This window comes from Lipomyces doorenjongii, assembly GCF_038497915.1.
Source record: "Lipomyces doorenjongii strain NRRL Y-27504 unplaced genomic scaffold V1508scaffold_16, whole genome shotgun sequence".
NCBI classification, from domain to species: Eukaryota; Fungi; Ascomycota; class Lipomycetes; order Lipomycetales; family Lipomycetaceae; genus Lipomyces; species Lipomyces doorenjongii.
The window spans coordinates 14,959-34,558 of record NW_027118083.1 but is presented as its reverse complement, the minus strand read 5'-3'; the positions used below and the strand labels follow the sequence as shown (position 1 = coordinate 34,558).

The window sequence follows — 19,600 nt, the reverse complement described above, 5'->3', positions numbered from 1 at the left end:
AGAACTGAATGGGCGGGGCCTGTTGAACCGTGACCGTAGAAGGAATAGCTGCTGGATACAGGGACGCGAAAAATCGAGCGCGGTTTGCACAACGGCGCCACACTTTGTTGGTGCGCGTCTGCCGATGTTCAGCACCATCCAGCCACACAAGCGCAATGGCGACTTGTTTGTGTGAAAGTTAACCCGGTGGTCTCCATATTCTGGGAAACTGTTCGTTTGGTATGAATGATACACTAGAGCTAAAAGGTAAATGTTGCAGAATCAAGCTATGGATCATCGCGCATTTATTAATAATATGAAATATAGTACATTAAACCACCGGTAACTCAAAATCCAAGCAAATGATCTCTATCTATGTACAAAATTTCTGCGAGAAAATCTAATGCCGCACCGATTTAGACACTGCTTCCAATGCAGGGGATATGTCCGTCTCGCTAATAGACTCAATTGTCATCACATACATTGACGAAACGAGCTGCGATGCGCGATCAGCGTAGTAACCCAAATTCATTTTTTCAGACAACTACAGATTGTTAGAGCAGCTACTTTTTAAGACTCAATTGGAACAGAAAAGAAGACTCGCCTCTTTGGTGGCTACCCCATCAAATGGCCAATACAAAATAAGTAAGGACACGCTATAGGACGAGTACTTTCTTAATCTTCGCAAAGCCTCATATAACGCCTCACCATCAAACTGCAGTTTCTTGTCGGCAGTCATACTGGGATCACTGCCCGTCATACCGCATTGGAATATCAATACACCCACATTTTCATAGCTATCAGGATCAGCTTCCATGGTCGAAAATGTTAACGTAAGTGATTTCCCTTCGATGGTCCTACTGAATTTCGTGCCATCCCAGTCCAGACCGAGTTTTCGACGTAGCCAAACGGCGGCTGGCGCATGCCAATCAGAAGTGAAGACATTAACATCCAAAATTCCGTCGAGAACGCCGGAGTTTTCGAAGGTGTTTTCCACATTTGGTAGAAAAATCCGCTTCAAGTCGACTGGCATCCATAGTCTTCGTACTGCGTCCCGCTCCTTCTTCATAAGCGCAATCCGCTCAGACTCGGGCAAAAATTCTCCTGACCGCCTGGACGAGAACTTTTGTTTCTTAGACGGCCGTCCCATCATTTGTGACGCGACAATATACTGCTCTCTTCTCGCCTTCTTCAGCTCTGAATTCACCTTAGAAACCGTGGCCGTCTCTTTAATATGATTGAGCGCGTTTCGTAACAGCTGATTCCTTCGAAACAGGTTCGCCTTGCTCACCTGACAAGCCTCCCATGTATTATCATACACTAACGAGCTGTATAAGTCCATCGCAATCTTGCTTTCAAGCAGCTTTCTTTGTTCAAAGTCTCGTTTGGTTTTGTCATCAACCACTTGTTGACAAATCTTCCGTGCCAACTCAGATACACTGACTCGAACGATGTTGTCAACAAGCTTCGCCGCCGCATCCTGCACCATCAGTTTGATTATTTCCTTCGACTTTCTGATTTTCTCTGCTTTTTCTGCTGCAATCTTCAGTTCATCGACGGCAGTTGCAGCAGTAATATTGAAACCTGAAGCACCCTGTGTTGGAGCTTCAGTAGTTGTCGGAATAGCATTTGCTGACGGTATATTGAACGCTTGAGATGCCGAATCTACTGCACGTTTCAAAGAAGGCGCTATGACGCCGCTCTGCTTCGTAGCACCGATTGCGAATGTGAATGCAGGAACACGGGATGTCGATGGCCACCCAGCAGCTCTCACCTCCGGAGTGGGCGCGGACTCAGCCACGGATACGCTTGGAGCACCAAAGGAAAATGGCGCAGGGGCACTCGATGCTGAATTCTTGAGAAACGAGAACCCTGCTTGTTGCGGCTGACTGATTGATGCTGGCAATGCGAATGACCATTTTGGCGGTTCAGAATTAGCCGCTACCGGAACAGAAACCTTGCGTGTCACTCCAATTGACGACAAGGGAAATAGAGACTGCATGTTGATAATCTTGTCCGACGAGTTCTGAGGATATATACTTAAATTGTTTCCATGAATGATGTCGAGCAACTGCATGTTTCCGCGTTTAGATTCGACAAGACGCTTGGAATAAGCTTGCCGAAGGGGTCCCTTTTCTATTGCTCTCAGATCTAATGTTGTTATAAGAGGCCGACTCTTCATATCCAAATCCGTACATACCATTCCAACTCGTCACATCGACGCATTGTACCCCATCAACGACTTTTCGTGTAAGCTCCCACTGATCACAGAGTTCAAATAACTCAGTCTCGTCATCGCAACCCAGGAATTCGACAAGATGTGACGCTATGTAAGGTTTTCCGCGCTTATGGTAACCCGGAGCCATAGACTTCAGCGCCCACATCCGAATATCATTAAAATGAACTTCGGCCAGGCAAGCCATTAGATAGGGCACAGCAGAGCTCTTGACCAGTTTGAAAAACCTGATGAACATATTCTGCGCATTTTCTGTATTCGTATATCCTCGTTCTGTAATATTGTTCTGTTGCGCTAAACTGCGTAACTCGAATGCGAGCTGGACATTTGAATCCAGAAATATGTTTCGTGGCAAATCTTGGATTTGACGATCGATATCTGGATCACGTAAATGACTCAGTAGTCGGTATGCTTGAAATTCTGCTTCATTGGGGCACTGAGCACCATGTTTCTTAGCATCCAAATACAACTCTGAGAGAGTTTGCAAGGCTAACCAAAGTTATTTTCGTCCAAAACGTAAGAATCACATATGCAATACCTTTGTTAAACTGCTCCAGCTCCTGCTGCCGGCTGTACTCAAAATCAGATCCAGCCATGACGTGCAAGCAAACAATATGCATGCGTGCGATTCGCTCATTACAGTCAACAGCCTCGTAACCCGAGTAATTCTGGTATGTGAAGTCCTGCCGGATGGAGCGCGTTCGATCCCACAGAAATGCATGACTATGACTCTCTGGAAGACGCGGCACAATATTATTGATCAGATACGTCAAAGTGGCCTATAAAATATTTATCAGACGCGTCCTACACTTTAACGGTCATTGTTAACATACCTGCAAAATGCCAGGAGGACGAACGTCAGAAGGCAGTGGTGGGGGCTGGCCAGCAGCTGGCCTCGAAAACGCCTTGACAGCCAAATTGCGATCATACTTGCCGCTAGCATTCCTTTCGGCCGGCGAAATATTATTTTCGCGAGCTCGTCGCACCCTCTCAAATACCGGACACATATCCATGCAAGTACCTGTAAAAACAATTGCCTCATTCAACGTTTTTCGTGTATCTTGCTTGTCTACAAGTCCACGACGTTCCATTTCCAGACGCTCCTTATTTCGCAATTGTTGAAGCTAAAAATAATCATCAGCCAAATTCACATGACAACTCACAATATGACTTACGTTGTCATACAAGTCTTGCCAATCACCTATCCATGTCTCCTCCAGTTTATTCATTGCAGCTTGATTTCTGGCATCCCAGCCGTCGTCTGGAGCAACATTCTGCGTCTGCATCCCATTCATCTTTTTCGCTGCATTAACATCTCTTCCCCTGCTGCCTCTCTTACGAAACCCAGACGCAACATTATTTTCTCCACCTTTCTGGTGTCCGTTCTGGAAATAATTCACATTACTGAAATTTGACGAGAAGGCGCTGTCTAGGCCGGGTGTACTACTCCTCGAAGTAATAGGTCCATCGCGCAAGGGAGGTGGTTTGTATGGTGTTGCAGCCCGGGGCCCACGAACTTGCGATTTGGACGCCATCCGGCAAATGAGCTATCAGCAATGCACCAGATTATTCGTGAACCTATAGATTTCTGGCATCCTAAAATTGTGCTGGTACGAATCAAGACCTTGGCGTCGGTGAGGAATCTTGAGTGACATGCAATTTGCATCTCAGCTTAGTTAACGCTCTTACCTAACCCTATACCCCTTCCAATTGCCGCGCGCGAGCTAACAAATATATTCTCACTGACTGGCAAATGTTGGTTTGGCTATGATTAAATGCAATAAGCTATATACAAATCTCGTCACATAAATGTCAAAACACCGAGAAAGCAATTGAAAAATGCACATGCCATGCAACACCACAATATAACAATCCACCGAGGACAACTATGTACACAAAAATGCTGCGTTTTGGTAGAACGACACCATTGGATTTTCCCCATCTTTAGTTGTGGTGGCCTCTAAGTCGGCCCATTGCTCAAGGAACGAACTGTGCGTAGCCACAGTCGCGACTCTGCCGCAGATTTTAGCGTATAAGGCAGCTGCCAGTTCGAAGTCTGTTGGGAATAATATATCAAAATACCCTTGAAGAACCTGTAAATAGTAAGCATTAGAACATAGCGATGATCAACTGATAACATACCATATATGTCTCAACGGTAATCATCTGCTTCCTCAACATTACCTGCACAACCGGAGAATTGTATCCTTTAATCGAGTTCGGCAAGTATGTGAAGTCTGAAGCTAGTAATCGATGCTCAGGAAACTTTTTATTCAAAATCTCCAGAAATTGTATATACCGAGTGGGTATATATTCTGGTGGAGTAAGGTCATGAGCCAAAGGGTTGATCATCGTCTTCATTCGTCTCAGCAAGGGCAGAGTACTTAGTGGATGGCCTCTAACCTTTGTCAAATTTAGATCAGGCAGCACTTCTGTCCGTAGATTGATGAATCGCTCCGCCCAATAGTCTAGCTCTGGAGTATAGTGCTCTTCGAAATCACCCATATCATTGACTACCACATATCCCTGGTAAGGCTTATCATCGATATGATTATATCGAATCGCGTCATGTGCAAAATTGTCGAAGACCTCTAATGCAATGAAGAAACAGGGCTCGGGGACATCTGTGGTCCAATCAAAAATTGATTTGTTATAAATTCGGACTTTATCACTAAATCCTTGCGACTCGATCTTCGCCCGAAGATGATTTGCTTGCTTGTCAGCGAGCGCTCCACTGATTTCAATGATGTTATAGCGAGTACGTTCATAGACATCCGGGTGTGTCTCGCGGATGTAATCAAGGATATTGAGCATTAAAGTACCGTTGCCACCGCCAACTTCGTAGATTACTAAGTCATGATATGGATATAGCGACACCAGATAGTTCAACAGAAGATATCTCGCAATAGCTTGCCCATAGTATGGCTATAAATATAAGTATAGACTCGCGAGACTAGTACGGGTGCATGCGTCTTACCTGAAAGAGTTCTGTAGGAGTATGCCACAATTGTGGTATCGAGTCTGGGTCCTCTGGCTTCTTTTCCAAGATCTTGTCGTACCGTTTATATGACGATGACCACTCATTCACAAACTCGTCCGGGCTCTTGATTTTTGAATACTCAAACGGCTTCTCGGGAGAATAAATCATAGCTTGTCTCGCGAAGTACCCGTAGTGTGGATTATACAATGAGTCTAAGAGGTTAGTCTTTCGTTATAAAATTGAAATTGTCAGCTGAAGCTCGTACCATCAATAAAATCCCGAGTCAGCATGCTCACTCTCTTCGGCCGTTGCGGATCTTTCGCAGAAGTGAGCTCAGCTACGCGAGAGGACGTAATCGTAGGATACTTCTTAAAAATTGAATAATCGTCCTCTTCAGCTAAATGCACATAGGTCGTTGGTCGGACGCTGTAGTCATGGATTGGGTGCTTCTTCTTCTTGTCTTTCACGAGTTCGACCTTGTCTTCAATCTTCTCTTTCACTGGAACCGCGAGGGAGGCGCCACGCCCTCCTTTAAGCTTTGACGTTGCTCGTAGCGCTGAAGTTGATGATTTTGACGGTACGGATGGACGGGATGACTGTTTCCCGTTCTTTGGATCAATTTCTTCTATTTGAACTTTAGTCGTTTGTTTTTGCTGGGTCACAGCGGGGTCTTCCTTGAATGCGTCCGTTCTCGTCCAAGATGTTGAAAACTGTCTCCTGACCCTTCTAAATGTCTTACTGCCGTCACTACGACACCTTAATGCCGCCCTTCTCGTCCATTTTTGACTATCGGCGCCCAGTCGTATCAGCGGTACTCGCGATACCAACTCTGCAGCTGATGGTACTCGTAACGGCATTGCGTGTCAGATCCAATTGCGTTAGCAGCTCCAATTCTTTCCTCCCATAAAGCCAATTGATCGCAGTAAATAGCGACGAACCATATAATACACTTTAGTCGCCAAGTTGTTCGGCTGAATTTGCCAGCTGTACAGGATCCCACTTGGTTCCAAATCTTGGTTCCAAATCTGGCGAACTAGAAGGTTACCCTGCCCTATTGGTGCGGCTCTGTTGACTTTCGTCATCTCAAACTAAATCGACATTCGCGCCACTCAGTGAATCATTCGACGTAGTTGAGAAAGGGCTCTTAAATGGAATAGAAGTACAAATGATCGGTCGAATTGGGGTCTCGCCGCAGCTACTACTGGGATTCTCGCTTGGAATACTGTTATCTGCATCTTACAGCGAGATCTGCTCATTCCTGAGTCGACTATGGAGAGTTCAAGATGAGGATTCAAAATTTGAGGGAGGTAGGATTCAGATGACAGGCGAAGAGGCCGGAGTCGTTAAGAAAGATATCCGCGTTGGTGTGGAAGGGTTAATCGGAAACACGCCACTTATGAAGATCAAGTCGTTAAGCGATGCTACCGGATGTGAGATCCTCGCGAAGGTCGAGATGATGAATCCAGGGGGCAGCGCGAAAGATCGGATCGCGCTGGCCATTGTTGAGTGGGTATGTCACTAATTTATCCGTAATTGGATAGGTCATTGGTCATCTTCTCATAAGATATAGGCGGAGGCCGAGGGACTTTTGCGGCCGAATTCAGGTGACGTTGTGTACGAAGGAACCAGTGGATCAACAGGCATTTCGCTCGCAATGATCTGCAGAGCAAAGGGCTATCGAGCGCATATTTGCCTCCCGGACGATACGAGTACGGAAAAAGTGGACCTTCTGGAGAAGCTTGGTGCAGAAGTCGAAAAAGTGCCGCCGGCCAGTATCGTCGATAAGCGCCAGTACGTGAATCAGGCCCGCTCGAGAGCTATCGAGCGCAACAACGATGATAGCATAGAAGGACGAGGCCTATTTGCTGACCAATTTGAAAACGAAGCGAACTGGAAGGCGCATTATGAACATACGGGACCGGAGATCTACAGGCAAACTGGTGGACAAGTCGACGTTGTTGTAGCGGGAGCAGGGACCGGAGGCACAATTTCGGGCGTGTCTCGGTACCTGAAGCGAAGGCTTCCTAACTTGAAGGTCGTGCTCGCCGATCCACCTGGCAGTGGACTATACAACAAGGTCAAGTACGGAGTTATGTTTGATATTAAGGAGCGGGAAGGTACAAGGAGGAGGCATCAAGTGGATACATTGGTGGAGGGCATTGGTATCAATAGGATCACCAGAAACTTTGACGTGGGAAGGCCACTTGTAGATGATGCAATTCGCGTTACAGACGAGGAATCATTGGCGATGGCGAAGTTTCTAGTGGAACACGATGGTATTCTGCATCGTCACTTTGTCGGTTATTACCAATTGTCAGCTAACTTGTACCAGGTTTGTTTGTCGGAAGTTCGACAGCAGTTAACTGCGTGGCTGCGGCAAAATACGCTCTAAAGATAGGTCCAGGCCACACAATTGTCACCATCATATGCGACTCAGGCACTCGCCATCTTTCAAAGTTTTGGAAGGCAGTAGGACCAATCAGTGGTGAACTAGGGGCAAGCTCGCTGGAAGATATCCTTGACCTTTCAAGCACGACAAGTACGTCGCGAACGAACACTCCTGTCAATCGATAGATGGACACTGTACTTCGAAATATGTGCAATTTTATGATACAGAAACTCAGTGCCAAAGTATTCTCTTTAGTATCGTACAAATACCGCCCGCCGTTAGATGCATGAAAAACAAAAATTCCGACCACAGTGATAGCCTTCCATTCCACACTCTAAGACATGATCAGACGGGGACATGCCGTTATCCTCTTGTTCGGGTTTATGTGACGGCCTAAGTGATGGCTCTAGAGACTGTACCGATGAACTTGTAGAAGACTTGTGGTCGTCGTTCCATATCTGTTCGCAAGAGAGACTAAGTTGTGTTGGCACATTCCACATGTCACATTCACGGCCTTGCACATTGCCCACAGTATTTTCATTCTTCACACCTGTCTCGATGAGAACTTGCGTGGACCATGACTGAATTAGAAGATCCAACTCGTGTACCTTCTTTGACCTTGCATTCTCTGAGTCCTCATACTCCGACGATGACGGCTCAGGCGACGAGGATGCAGAACGGCACCGTCCATGGGGTGGTGATGATATTAGAGCCTGCGAATCTCCACACGATCTCGCTGTATTTCGTCGTGCCGGACTGTGCTTCCGTGGCGATGACGAGCAGATTACGCTAGTCGCCGGCGCACTTAATAGTTCGTCACTCCGGTCGGTCTCATATTCCTGGCCGTCCTCATTTTTCGCCAAGTCAACATCGTAGTCGTCTTCATCATCTTCTCGTTCATCGCCGAGATCGTCCTCATATTCAGAAGTGTCTCCGTCGCTATCGATCGACAATTTGCGTTCCTGCAGAATTCCATCTTTATTTCTCTTTCGATACCGCCGTTTCGGTCGCCACACATCTGTCGAGCCGACACCGCCCATGCCGCTCAAGTGGCCGTGATCTTCAACAATTTCGCCAGTGATAATATCGACAACGTCAGTCTCGTTGCCAAAGTCGCGCCCGTACTTGCGGCAGATGTCGTCCCATGCCGCTTTGAGCCGAAACGATGCCTTCTGCCGCTCGAATTCGAGACTGAACGGCTGATCGAGAGCGTAAGATTGAGAGATATCCGTGTGCCGATACCGCGCGTGAAGCGAGGACGGTAGACTATTGTACTCGCGGTCTAAATCGTCATAGAGAAGACGTCGTCGCTTTGCGTCACGCGGTGGCATTTGGAAGTGCGCGAGTCATTCAGAAATACACAAACTGTTCGACAGATTTGTAGATGCAATTATGTTTGCCTGGGTACAGCGGGACGATTGCGAGCGAGATTGATGACAAGAAACGAACTCGATGAGGCGCGAGGTAGCATTCTTGAACCCAACCCGGGTCGTTAATATGCGAGCATATGACCAGGACCTGTCATTGAACAACGGGTCAGATCGGATTGCTTTCCCCTAACCCGATATCATGTGAACAAGGCTAATACCCAACTGGACCGAACCAGATGCGCCAATTATCATTATAATGCACAGCCAAACCGTTCATAATCAGCTAGACAATCATGGTCGATATAACATTCCCGTTTGTTACGGTGGTGAATGCCAGTAAATTGGCCCAACGCGCGGAAAGTCTAATCTCTCCTAATATGCAGACGGCAGTTTATTTTCTTGGACATGAGAGTCGTCACGGCGATGGCATTCGCAAATGGCGAAGAGCTATTCGATTTCGGGAAACTACATCACATATACTGCGAATTGTAACAGCACCGCTTGTTCGAAGCAGAACAGGCGACAAAGTGAAGAACAATATCAAGTTGACAGTACAAGCCGTTATTGGGGTCATTAACACACTAATATACAGAGACTAAGAATACAATAATATTACAATACATTTCTATGTTATCCCAGCCTAAATAAAGATAATCAAACCATGACCAGTCCATAACATAAAATAAATCACCCAAACGATCCGAATTAACACATGTACGAAACAAAACATAGATAACCGCAAGCCGGTGTCATCTCTTTGCCATCATCTCGCGCTCCAAGAAGCCGAGTCTGTTGTCTGACCTGGCCAAGCGTTCTTCGAGGTCGCGCACGCGGTCTTCCAATCCACGTACATAAGCCCAGAGCGATTCCTCGATCGAGGAATGGTGGTGCCCGGCAGTGACAGCTTGAGCCTGCAGATACGGCTGCGAATTTTGCAGGAACGCGTTTGCATTCTGTGCCGACGACGGCGCCGACGTCTGTGGCATGAGCCCGGAGAAGTTGGAATAGAGCGCGGCCGACTGCGGTGACTGCGTCGCGCCCCCGGGCCCGGTTCCCTGACCCGGTCCAGCTTGATGCCCCGGCCCATGCGCACCTGGAGGCCCAGGCTGCTGTTGCGGCGGTCCACCGTACGCGTGCGATAGCGGCGAGAGTATTCTCGGCGACTCTGCGACGGCGGGGGAGTACGTGTTGGCTTGAGCGTAAATGGACTTTTGCTGCTGCGCGACTGGTGCGCCCGACGCGTCCTGCGTCCTGATGGACGGCAGCGCCTGTCGCTTGTGCGCGTGATGCGGGTGCAGAAGCCCGTCCGATGGAGCATGGCTCGGTGTGTTATTCGACGCCGCGGCGACGGCGGCGGCAGCAGCAGCAGTGGCCGGATCTTCGTCTTCTTCGTCCTCGTCGGAATTATCCCCGTCTGCGCGACCGGCACACCCGTTCGCACCCTTGCCGTGCCTGGCCAACGCATCGCCTCTTGCAAACTTTCTCCCGCATTTCGAGCACACGTAGGGCTTCTCGCCGGTGTGCAACTTCGAATGTCGTTTCAAGTCGTGCAGGCGACGGAACTTGGAGTTGCACGTCGTGCAAGTGAATGGCTTCTCGTGCGAGTGTGTGAGTAAGTGGGATTTGAGGTTGTGATGGCGGGTGAAGGATTGTGAGCAGTGAGGACAGGTGTGCTTTGAGCCCGGGGTGGATTGAGAAACAGTTGGAGTTGCCGGGGACGCCGATTGCTGTTGCGACATGGACGCGAGCATCGTGATGATGATGGTCGACAGCAGCCGGTGAGACTGCTATACTGTAAGTGTCGTTACGGGTAGTTGCAGTATTAGGACAGTGGATATACTGTAGGTCAGCGTTGCGGGTGTGGAGTAATGAAGACGGAGAAAGTTGACGATGGAAGCGGCGGTGCTTAAGAGGCTGTGAGTGTGGCTATTGGCTGATGCAGCCACGTTGTTGTCAGTGGCGAGTGCGTCGCACAAATGGACGGGGGCACCCTCATTTAGACGACTAAGCCCCATTTGGACGGGCAGGCGCAGCCACCGATGGCGCAATCGGCCAGCACAGGGCCAGAATTACAGACTAGGCGATTGTTTAGATGCACTACTGTCGAGCGCCTTCACTGTCTACTAGATGGAAGTAATTAGTATATACAGAACACAAGCCTCTTAGCATGTATAATTGTATTTGTAAGATGGCATAGATTCATCGGCGCATGCCACGGATTAGCTTTCATGATAAACCTTCGTCGGCGTGGCGGCATTAGGCGTTGTGGCTCACTGGACAACGTTCGGCTTCCACGCGCAAAAACACAAGCAAATCAGATTACCAGATATAACTATTCTGAACTTGAAATAACTGAAACGACTTTTATCGGGGACAGACGTGATTGACGGATTCCTAGAGACGCTTGCGGACTCTGACGCGTTGAGAGTGCAGCCTTCGACGCGTGTGCACGTGTTTTGGTGTGGCTGGCTAGTGTTAATGTGCCACCGCGGCCTACGGGAAACTATTATATACTAAATATTCAAATGATGCCGGGCAATCTATAAACAGTCTACAAGATCTATCTACCAATCAACACCAACAAAAAGTCATTTGGCACTCCGCCTTAGTTTCGGATTAACAAGCGACTCTGTCTCGCCATGGCCGCCCGCGTTCTCGGTATTAATGTTCATGACCGAGCCAAGTAGTGGTCGTAGCGCGTGCTCTTCTTCGGAGTCTTGAATAGTGGTTTCTTTGAGACCTGTCCTGCGCGTCGTGAGGGAGGATGCGCGTTTGAGTGCGTTGATCATGCGGTCCTTGTCTGCGAGATATTCCTTCAATTCTCTGATCTCAGCTTCGGCGTCCTTGAGCTTTTGCTGGAGAAACAGGTCGGTCGACGACGACGACGACGACGACGAGGTCGACGACGAGGTCGACAATGCCTCGACCATTGGACCCTGCGCGAGTTTGCGCTCTAGTTCTTCGACTCGTGCTTTGTACTTGTCGAGCTCGGCACGGTCTGCTCGTTTCTCACCAGATATCCCAGCCGGCCCACCGCCAAGGATAAGTCTCGTGAGATGGGTAACGCGATCTTTCAGTGCGTCTCGCTGCATCTCCAATTCACGTTTCTCGCGGTCGTATTTCTGTTGTTCTTTGATCTTGTTGTCGTACGCTTCTTTCCGGAAGTCCGATATCTCAACTTTGAGCACTTCAGTCTCTGCGCGCTCGCGTTCGAGGTCGAGCCGGAGCGATTCTATTACCGCGTTTGCCGCAGCGGACGTTGTGGCTGCGGTCGTGATTGCTCTTGCCGGGGTTATGGCGACGTTCTTTGCCCTGGCGGCGAAGCGGAGGGTGTTGACTGTCTCTGCAAGTGCCTGCTTTGCGGTGTTGTGGGTGTCGATTGTGCACAAGACCGAGACCAATGCGCCGCCGGATAACGAGTGCTGTAGTAATCTCGTCAGCTTAGAATCCCGGTACGGAATGTGCTCGTGGGAGTCGCCGGCGGCGGCTGAGGACGCGGACAATCGCGCGATGATAGTGCCGAGCGCGAGGAGCGACCGGTTGATGTACGCGCCTTCTTTCCTTCTTTCAGCGTCTGCGGCCGCGCGTTCGGATCCAGCCAGATCGCATAGCGAGAGGACGGTTGTGGCAGTCGCGCGGGTGAGCGGATCTGACTTTTCCAGAAAGATCTGCAGGACCGCGTGGGATCGGGACGAGACGGAGTTGAATTCCGTGCCCTCTGTGCGGCGGGATAAGTCGCCGTGGGAAATGAGGTCCTTGAGTTCTTGACTGGTTGCGACTCGCACGCAGCGGAGGTTACGAACGCGGACGAGCCCGTCGGGTGTGTCTTGTAATTTCAAACTGTCAGATGCGACGGTCGGGTTTAGTAGATCCTTGACGCGCTCATTGTAGATCTCAAGATAGGATACTGAGATCGTGGTGGTCGCGAACGAGACCTGTGCGAAAATTTCGGAGACGGCGAGCGGGATTATGCCTGGCGACGAGGGCACGCCTTGCATCGAATACGTCTTGCCGGTGCCAGTCATGCCGTAGGCGAATATCGTGCCATGGTACCCTTCTACAACGGAGTTGACGACCCGCTTCGCGACAGAGGCGTACACGTCTCGGGAATGTGATGCCGGCCCGAAGACGTTGTCGAAGCTGAACACGCCGACGTCAGGAACGGATATTGTCGAAGGTGTAGCGGGCCAGGACGTCGACAGAGACGGCCCGAGTGAGGGCTTGAGGCGAACGGAGACTGTGATGTTCGTTGGGATGGAGACGTCAGGCGTGTCGTCGCGGGAGGTTGCTGAGAAGGTCGAGGACACGCGGCGGTGGGCAGTCGGGGTGGAGGGGAGCATCATGTTGCGTCTGGATCGTTGGTCCATTTTGCAGATATCCGCACCCTCGTATGCCGTATCGTAGTGCTATCGCATGTATTTGTACAAACCCGTCAGATGTGGTAGTCTAGTTGTAGATATTGATAAGTATGCGGCAAGTAATATTAATAATAATAGAGTTGAGCTGCCCCGGCACATCAACAAACTCGAGCCCCTTAATCAGAACCTGGCACGTGAGTACACGTGACTTTCACGTGTCACGTGAGTATGTCGCCGTGACGCACCAGCAAGTCGTGATTGCCAAATTTCCTTAGTTAGCTTTTGCCTGGTCTTGTTAACCACGCTAGCTAATTGCATCGTGAGTGGGGGAAAGCGTCTTCGTGGGTTCTGATGAACTGTCTGCATACGTCATTCCTACGTAGGAGATCTGCCTGACTGAACTGCATCTTCTGGCACTGTGCTCTACTACTGCTACTACGTCACTGCTCCTGCCCGATGCATCACCAAAAGCACACTCACGTGACTCCACAGGACCGCCAGCTCATCCTTTGGCAGTTAATATGTGGCCGGATCAGGAATGCGCAACGGTGTCCGTATGAGAGAAAGCGAGCCGCAGCGCTTAGGAGTCGTGTGCGAGGTTCCGGCGGCCGTGATGATAAAAGGCTGGCGGCAGACATCCGACGGGCTTGCTCGAACGCGAATGCACGTGAGCGAGAACCAGGTATTCCTAAAGACTTGCTTGTTGGGCCGAGGTCAGGTGCAAGAAGCGAGACCGGACGACGCCCTCGGCTGCTCGCTCGCTGTTTGCTCAACACTTATATCTATCTCGGTCACCCGCCTCCCATCTTCTTCCTCTCGTCTTGTCGTCCTCTCGTCTTCATCTTGTAAAGCTCTGTATTACTCGCTATTATTATTATTATTACCATTGTCGGAATGTGTCTGGTCAGACTAGCTAGCGCGGACGACGGTTCGCCTTATTACTCCTCCCACCCATCTCGCATCCATGCCCATTACGGCTCTTCCTCCTGCTTCCATCAGCCGCCACCACACTTTCACTCCTCCCACCCCATCGTTTACGACCCGCACTACTACCACCATCATCCCCACCAGCCGTCTCTCTGCAGGTCAAGTCGCCGATCACGACTCTTCTCCGCCTCGCAGACCGACCCCGACGTCGACGGCGCATTCAACGCGGTCGCAAACGCGGCAGCCCAGGCAGTGAAGGACGTCGAGAACGAGCATCACCATCAGCCGGACGTCAGTGCCTACATGGAGGGATATCGTGCTGGCAGGAGGGGCCTGTGATGATTTTTTTTTCGCCGAGCTGTCACGTGAAAATGGTGTTTTAGGACGGTTGGGAACTCCCAATTTTGGCTTGGTCGTGCTATGATATGCTTGCTGTTGACCGGCGGGAGTGGAGTTCGCTTATTACTGGGCGTGTGTATACTGTATATATAATAACTATTTTACGCATTTGCCGGCGTTGTACAGTATATGTATCACTTCCGATGGATATAATACAATTAATACAATCTCAATATAAAGCTGCTTATATACATCATACATACATACATACATACATTACGCAATGCAAATGCAAACGACCGCAACACAATACCATTGAAACACCTATCAGTGCCATTCAAATTCAAAACAGAGCCACAAACAAACAAAATACGGAGTACAATAAATCTATCCCATGCACCATGCTTTTTTATACCCCGACCGTATTATGACAATGATAACGACTCGACTCATGCAATTCAGCCTGCCACGGCCGGAATCCCCACGTCCAGCACCAAACTAACGTCCCGCACCCGATCACTCGCCAGATCCTCCAAAAACGGAACTAGATCCAATAACTCGTTGTCATGCGCGTCCGAAAACCAGCTCGACACCGGCACCGCGTGCTGCGGATGGAAAATGTACGACGCAGGCGAGTTGTCGAGAATGATAATGTCTTCCAGCGGCCGCCCGAGTTGCGATAGGTCTTTGACGTAGTTGCCTTGGTGGTTATAGCAGCTCTCGCGGAATAGCCGGTGGTGCACGACGTTGTGCACGTCGAGCTGGTCCAGTAGCGGGTCTCCGTATTTGCTCACGCTGGCAGTGAATACCACGATTTCGTACAAATGCCCCACCCGCCGCATGAATTCGTCCACGCCCGGCCGTTTGATTACGTACACATTGTGGTACTGCGCCTCGATTTCCACCGGGATCACAAAGTCAGCCTGCTGCAGATACTTGAAACTGCTGTGCACGAGCGTCTCGTCCAGATCTAGAACCAGACATTTCCTCCCCTTCAACTCGTCCGCTACCGGTGCCAGCAACGCTACCGGCGCCTTTGCCTGTGGGTCGCTTGGCGTCGCGGGACCGTACTCCGTCACTTGGTCTGCCTGCAGTGAATGATAAATCTCCACTCGCCCTCTTGCCAAAATACTCTGCTCCTCTACAGTCATAGTCGCCATCTGCGCCGTCACGTGAGGAATCGTGTTGTCCGCTTGAATCGGCTGCTCATTCGCAACCGCAGCAACGGCCGCCTCAATCTCCTGTTCAGCCTTCGGGCTGTGTTGTCCGTGCATCACCAGCTCCCCAGCGTTACTCTTCCCTGCGCTCTTCTGCCGCTCAAAACTGTCCCGGAATGACACTTCATGAGACACAACCGACGAGTCCGCGTCCAATTCTTCTGGTGTGCGTTCTCGCGTCCTAGTCGACGCACGCGACGCATGCGACGACCGCCGGCTCCGCTGCCCGTCCGCTTGCGGCTCAACCGCGCTGCCATTCTCTTTCGGCAAATTATCGAGCACTATATCCTGTGAGCTCGTCGTCGGCGTCTCCGTAGCTTCCTCCTCTTCCTCTTCCTCCTCTTCCTCCTGCGCGCGCCGCTTCTCCTCGACATCGTCGTCCTGCCGTAGTCCCACCGATGCGGAATCCCGTGCATGCGCAACCGTCACCGTGCGCGAATGATATGTTCGCGAGGACGACGACGCCAGCACCCCGCCAGCATTGGATGTCGCACCACCTGACCGTCGGACGTGCACGCTTCCTGCGTCGTCGAATGGAGCAGACGCACAGCAGCATAGCAGCGCAGAGAAGAACCTGCTGAAGAATGTCATCTTGGTTGGCGGCGTTAGTGCCGCTTGTTGCGCCAGTGCGGACGCTGATAGGCGCCGCGGTTGATATGCTGCCAATTGCGTTAGTTTATGCGAATTGCGTTTTGAATATGATATATGCGCCTGTGAAAGGTGTACTCACGCGGGGCTTGTTGCTTTTCGCTAGCCGTCATGGTGCTATACCCAAAAGATACGTAAATTTGTAATTGACCAGTTCGCCAATGGTTAAATCAACGGATTCCGCAAGAGTGCTCGTTTCAGCACCGAAAATACGTCGTCAGACGTGGATGCGTGGCAGCAAGAGCGGCCTGTTGGAGAATGATAACGGGGCGGCGAAGTGGAGTTAGCTTGTGAGTGACCGCAGGCGCGCGGATTCTAAGGCTCAAAAGCACGCAAGGTTCAACCAAGCATGCCAAACTTGCTGCGACGGTTACCGCATATCTGCCGAGTGCCCTATGCCATTGAGGCTCTACGCTCGACTGCACCATTATAACCTGTTCTGCGCCTAATGTGCAAGCGGGGTATTGTGGGGAGCAGAGTACAGCAGTTACGAGATTATTCGCAAACAGTACGCTTTCTCTTGATCATTACGCTATATTCCCCCTTCAACGCAATAGCCTATCCACGACGTCGCGCACCCAGCGCCCAAATACACAATCTCGTCTGCTTTGGCGTCGACCACGTCAAATACGGGACTCGCGTGCCCGACATTCACCTGGTCATCTTCGCGCGGGCCGCAGTTTCCATGCTCCCCCCACCCCCACGCGTACATCTTCCCATCCCGAGCCAGCGCGACAGTATGTTCGCTTCCGCAAGAGATTCGTAGAAACGGCGGTGCGATTTTGGGCACGTGTTGACAGTGCGAGTTGTTTCCCCATGAAACCATCCTGCCGGAAGAGAGCAGTATGTGTAATGTCGTCCATCCGCACTGGAAATCTGTCCATCCTGCCACCGTCTCCTGCGATGGTACGTCAAGGACGCCGTGTCTGTCTGGTCCGGAATGCAGCACGATAATCCTTCCCGCACCGTCAATCCCCGCTGAAAATTCCCGGCCACAAACCACTTTGACCGGAACAAATCCGTCGGGAAAGAAAACTCTAGCCGGCGTCCAGCATGCCGCACATGACGTGTTTGTGGGGCCGAGTTGTCCTTTGCGCGACTGACCCCATCCGTACACAGTCCCGTCGTCGAGCACGACGAGCGTATGACCCATTCCTGCGCATGCTTGCCGAACTCGCCGCCCGCAGGGTGGGAAGTTTCGAATCAGCTGCGGTGTGGCCGCGGTCGTAGTCTCGCCGATGCCTAACTGTCCGCGAGGACCGTAACCGGCAACATAGATCTCGTCTTGCGTGGATGAGCTTGCGATGACGACCGAGAAATCCCATCCTGCCGCAACGACACTGGCGCGGAACGTCGTACCGGCGAAGCATGTATCGACTTTGTGGAACGTGGATATTCGTCGAGCACTTGCGGACGCCAAACATTGGCCGTACGTATTATCTCCTGTCGCGTATACTTCACCCGATATCAATAGTAGTGTGTGATTCCCATTCGACGAGACACAGACATCATCCAAGGAACCTGGTGAGGGTAACCACACCCCCACTCGCGTCGGCACGTCGATATCCTCCGCCGACGAATGCGACAGTTGGCATTGCGCGTTGGAGCCGAATGAGAAGAGTGAGAAAGTTCTCGACGTCGCATTGGTCATTGGTCGAGGCTGTCGAATTTGTTTTTGCTCTGTCCAACCGAATCGGAACCGCCCCGGGCAACGGCTTTTAGCCCTAACCCAACATAAAGCGATCAATTTGAAAGCAGCGTAACTTTCCCACTGACATAATAATCGTATCTGTGTATAAAGGTACTGCAAATACATGGCCGCCAGCACCGATGACGATTTGTACCGACAAGGCTCACAGTACCGGCTCTGGTCCTTTACCGCGACAGAATTGGCCTCCATTCGCGAGAAGGTGAACGCGCACGCGATAGTCAAGATCAAACGCGAACATGCGACTAACGGTTTTGACGATCTGCCGGTTGAGTTTCTGACTGCGGAAGAGGAACAGGATCTGGTCCAGTACTATTGCGGCAAAATGCAGGATATGGCAGGGCTCTTCAAGTTGCCATCGCATGTTAAGGTGAGCGGATCGTTTCTTATATTCGTGGTTGAGCAGTGGGATTGACTGATTGGTAAGGCTACTGCTATTGCGTATTTGAAGCGGTTTTATCTACGGTATAGCGTGATGGAATATCACCCCAAGAATATTCTGTAAGTTATTTCACTAGCTCTGGTGTTACTTCACCGCTCACATGACCACTAGCCACGCATGTCTCTTCCTCGCAGCGAAAGCGGAAAACCATTTCATCTCAATCGACAGCTTCACTCAGCTCCTCACCAAGGTCACTCCTGAATCCATCCTCGAACTCGAGTTCACAGTCGCCCAGGCGCTCTCGTTCACGCTCATGGTGCACCACGCGTTTAATCCGATCCACGGCTACTTCCTCGATATCCAAGCGATCTTTCCCTCCCGTGTCGACCAAGTCGGGGCAGCTCATGACGCGGCCCGACGGTTTGCCAATGACAGTTTGTTTTCGGATGCCGCTTTTATGTTTACGCCGCCTCAAATTGCGCTTGGGGCGCTTGCGATGGCGAATGACGCGTTGATTAAGGACTACTTGGGCGTGAAGTTTGAGAAAAAGGCGGAACTCTTGGAACAGCTGAACACAGTTATAAAGAAGGTTAGGAGTTACATTGATGAGGGGACGCGGGAATTGGCGAAGGAACGGGTGGTGGCTATTGATAAGAAATTGTATTTTGTGAGGAATCCCGGTAAGCTCAATAAGCGTAAGGCGGAGGACAATGGCACTGTGCTTAATGGCGATGCCAAGAAGGTCCATTTGGAGAAGGCAGGCTGAAGATGAGGTTACGGCTATGTCGTGAACACAGGAAGAGTGGGCCTCAATTGATATTGATCTAATAGGACTTCTGATTACTGAGCGCGAACGTGCCTTTTGTATATAGATGATATATAGTTGCTATCCTATCAGGGTCAGACATGCTGTATCAGATGATTATGGTTGTACATTATTGTATTTACGGTATGTAGGGAATTTTGGGACGTTTTGCTTTAATAATTCATCAATATCATTAAACTTGCAACGATTATTGAGATGAATGCGCGATTAAAACTGCACTGAATAATAATGCGGTGCTACG

At 50.3% G+C, this 19,600-nt stretch overlaps 9 protein-coding genes across 9 annotated transcripts; 2 read left to right on the top strand and 7 right to left on the bottom strand.

Annotated features, from left to right (window-relative positions):
- Positions 1-556: 556 nt before the first annotated feature.
- Positions 557-4,128, bottom strand: V1508DRAFT_445448 (SAC3/GANP/Nin1/mts3/eIF-3 p25 family-domain-containing protein; the record flags this gene model as incomplete). Its single annotated transcript, XM_066942415.1, has 5 exons — positions 3,391-4,128; positions 3,049-3,339; positions 2,754-2,994; positions 2,180-2,704; positions 557-2,130 (listed from the first exon to the last, which is right to left on the bottom strand). Exons 1-5 carry the CDS (start codon positions 3,748-3,750, stop codon positions 557-559), a joined length of 2,991 nt encoding a protein of 996 aa, XP_066796618.1. The 5' UTR covers positions 3,751-4,128.
- Positions 4,102-6,052, bottom strand: V1508DRAFT_352533 (S-adenosyl-L-methionine-dependent methyltransferase; the record flags this gene model as incomplete). The annotated part of the gene is made up of 4 exons (XM_066936856.1): positions 4,102-4,308; positions 4,358-5,140; positions 5,193-5,407; positions 5,461-6,052. The coding sequence occupies 4 exons, from the start codon at positions 6,050-6,052 to the stop codon at positions 4,102-4,104; spliced, it is 1,797 nt and encodes a 598-aa protein (XP_066796617.1).
- Positions 6,053-6,310: 258 nt separating this feature from the next.
- Positions 6,311-7,891, top strand: V1508DRAFT_414766 (tryptophan synthase beta subunit-like PLP-dependent enzyme). Its single transcript, XM_066939977.1, has 3 exons — positions 6,311-6,705; positions 6,766-7,471; positions 7,528-7,891. Exons 1-3 carry the CDS (start codon positions 6,361-6,363, stop codon positions 7,767-7,769), a joined length of 1,293 nt encoding a protein of 430 aa, XP_066796616.1. The 5' UTR covers positions 6,311-6,360; the 3' UTR covers positions 7,770-7,891.
- On the bottom strand, positions 7,783-9,013 carry V1508DRAFT_414765 (uncharacterized protein). The gene has a single exon (XM_066939976.1). The coding sequence runs from the start codon at positions 8,913-8,915 to the stop codon at positions 7,863-7,865; it is 1,053 nt and encodes a 350-aa protein (XP_066796615.1). The 5' UTR covers positions 8,916-9,013; the 3' UTR covers positions 7,783-7,862.
- Positions 9,014-9,425: 412 nt separating this feature from the next.
- On the bottom strand, positions 9,426-10,957 carry V1508DRAFT_414764 (uncharacterized protein). The gene has a single exon (XM_066939975.1). It carries the CDS (start codon positions 10,703-10,705, stop codon positions 9,704-9,706), a length of 1,002 nt encoding a protein of 333 aa, XP_066796614.1. The 5' UTR covers positions 10,706-10,957; the 3' UTR covers positions 9,426-9,703.
- A 498-nt stretch (positions 10,958-11,455) lies between these two features.
- V1508DRAFT_414761 (chromosome-associated kinesin) lies at positions 11,456-13,495 on the bottom strand. The gene has a single exon (XM_066939974.1). It carries the CDS (start codon positions 13,319-13,321, stop codon positions 11,543-11,545), a length of 1,779 nt encoding a protein of 592 aa, XP_066796613.1. The 5' UTR covers positions 13,322-13,495; the 3' UTR covers positions 11,456-11,542.
- A 1,222-nt stretch (positions 13,496-14,717) lies between these two features.
- On the bottom strand, positions 14,718-16,719 carry V1508DRAFT_368527 (HAD-like domain-containing protein). Its single transcript, XM_066937411.1, has 2 exons — positions 16,526-16,719; positions 14,718-16,454 (listed from the first exon to the last, which is right to left on the bottom strand). The coding sequence occupies exons 1-2, from the start codon at positions 16,554-16,556 to the stop codon at positions 15,037-15,039; spliced, it is 1,449 nt and encodes a 482-aa protein (XP_066796612.1). The 5' UTR covers positions 16,557-16,719; the 3' UTR covers positions 14,718-15,036.
- V1508DRAFT_414757 (regulator of chromosome condensation 1/beta-lactamase-inhibitor protein II) lies at positions 16,720-18,165 on the bottom strand. Its single transcript, XM_066939973.1, has one exon. It carries the CDS (start codon positions 18,092-18,094, stop codon positions 16,976-16,978), a length of 1,119 nt encoding a protein of 372 aa, XP_066796611.1. The 5' UTR covers positions 18,095-18,165; the 3' UTR covers positions 16,720-16,975.
- A 62-nt stretch (positions 18,166-18,227) lies between these two features.
- Positions 18,228-19,547, top strand: V1508DRAFT_384299 (cyclin-like protein). Its single transcript, XM_066937766.1, has 3 exons — positions 18,228-18,521; positions 18,579-18,652; positions 18,705-19,547. Exons 1-3 carry the CDS (start codon positions 18,258-18,260, stop codon positions 19,297-19,299), a joined length of 933 nt encoding a protein of 310 aa, XP_066796610.1. The 5' UTR covers positions 18,228-18,257; the 3' UTR covers positions 19,300-19,547.
- Positions 19,548-19,600: the final 53 nt, after the last annotated feature.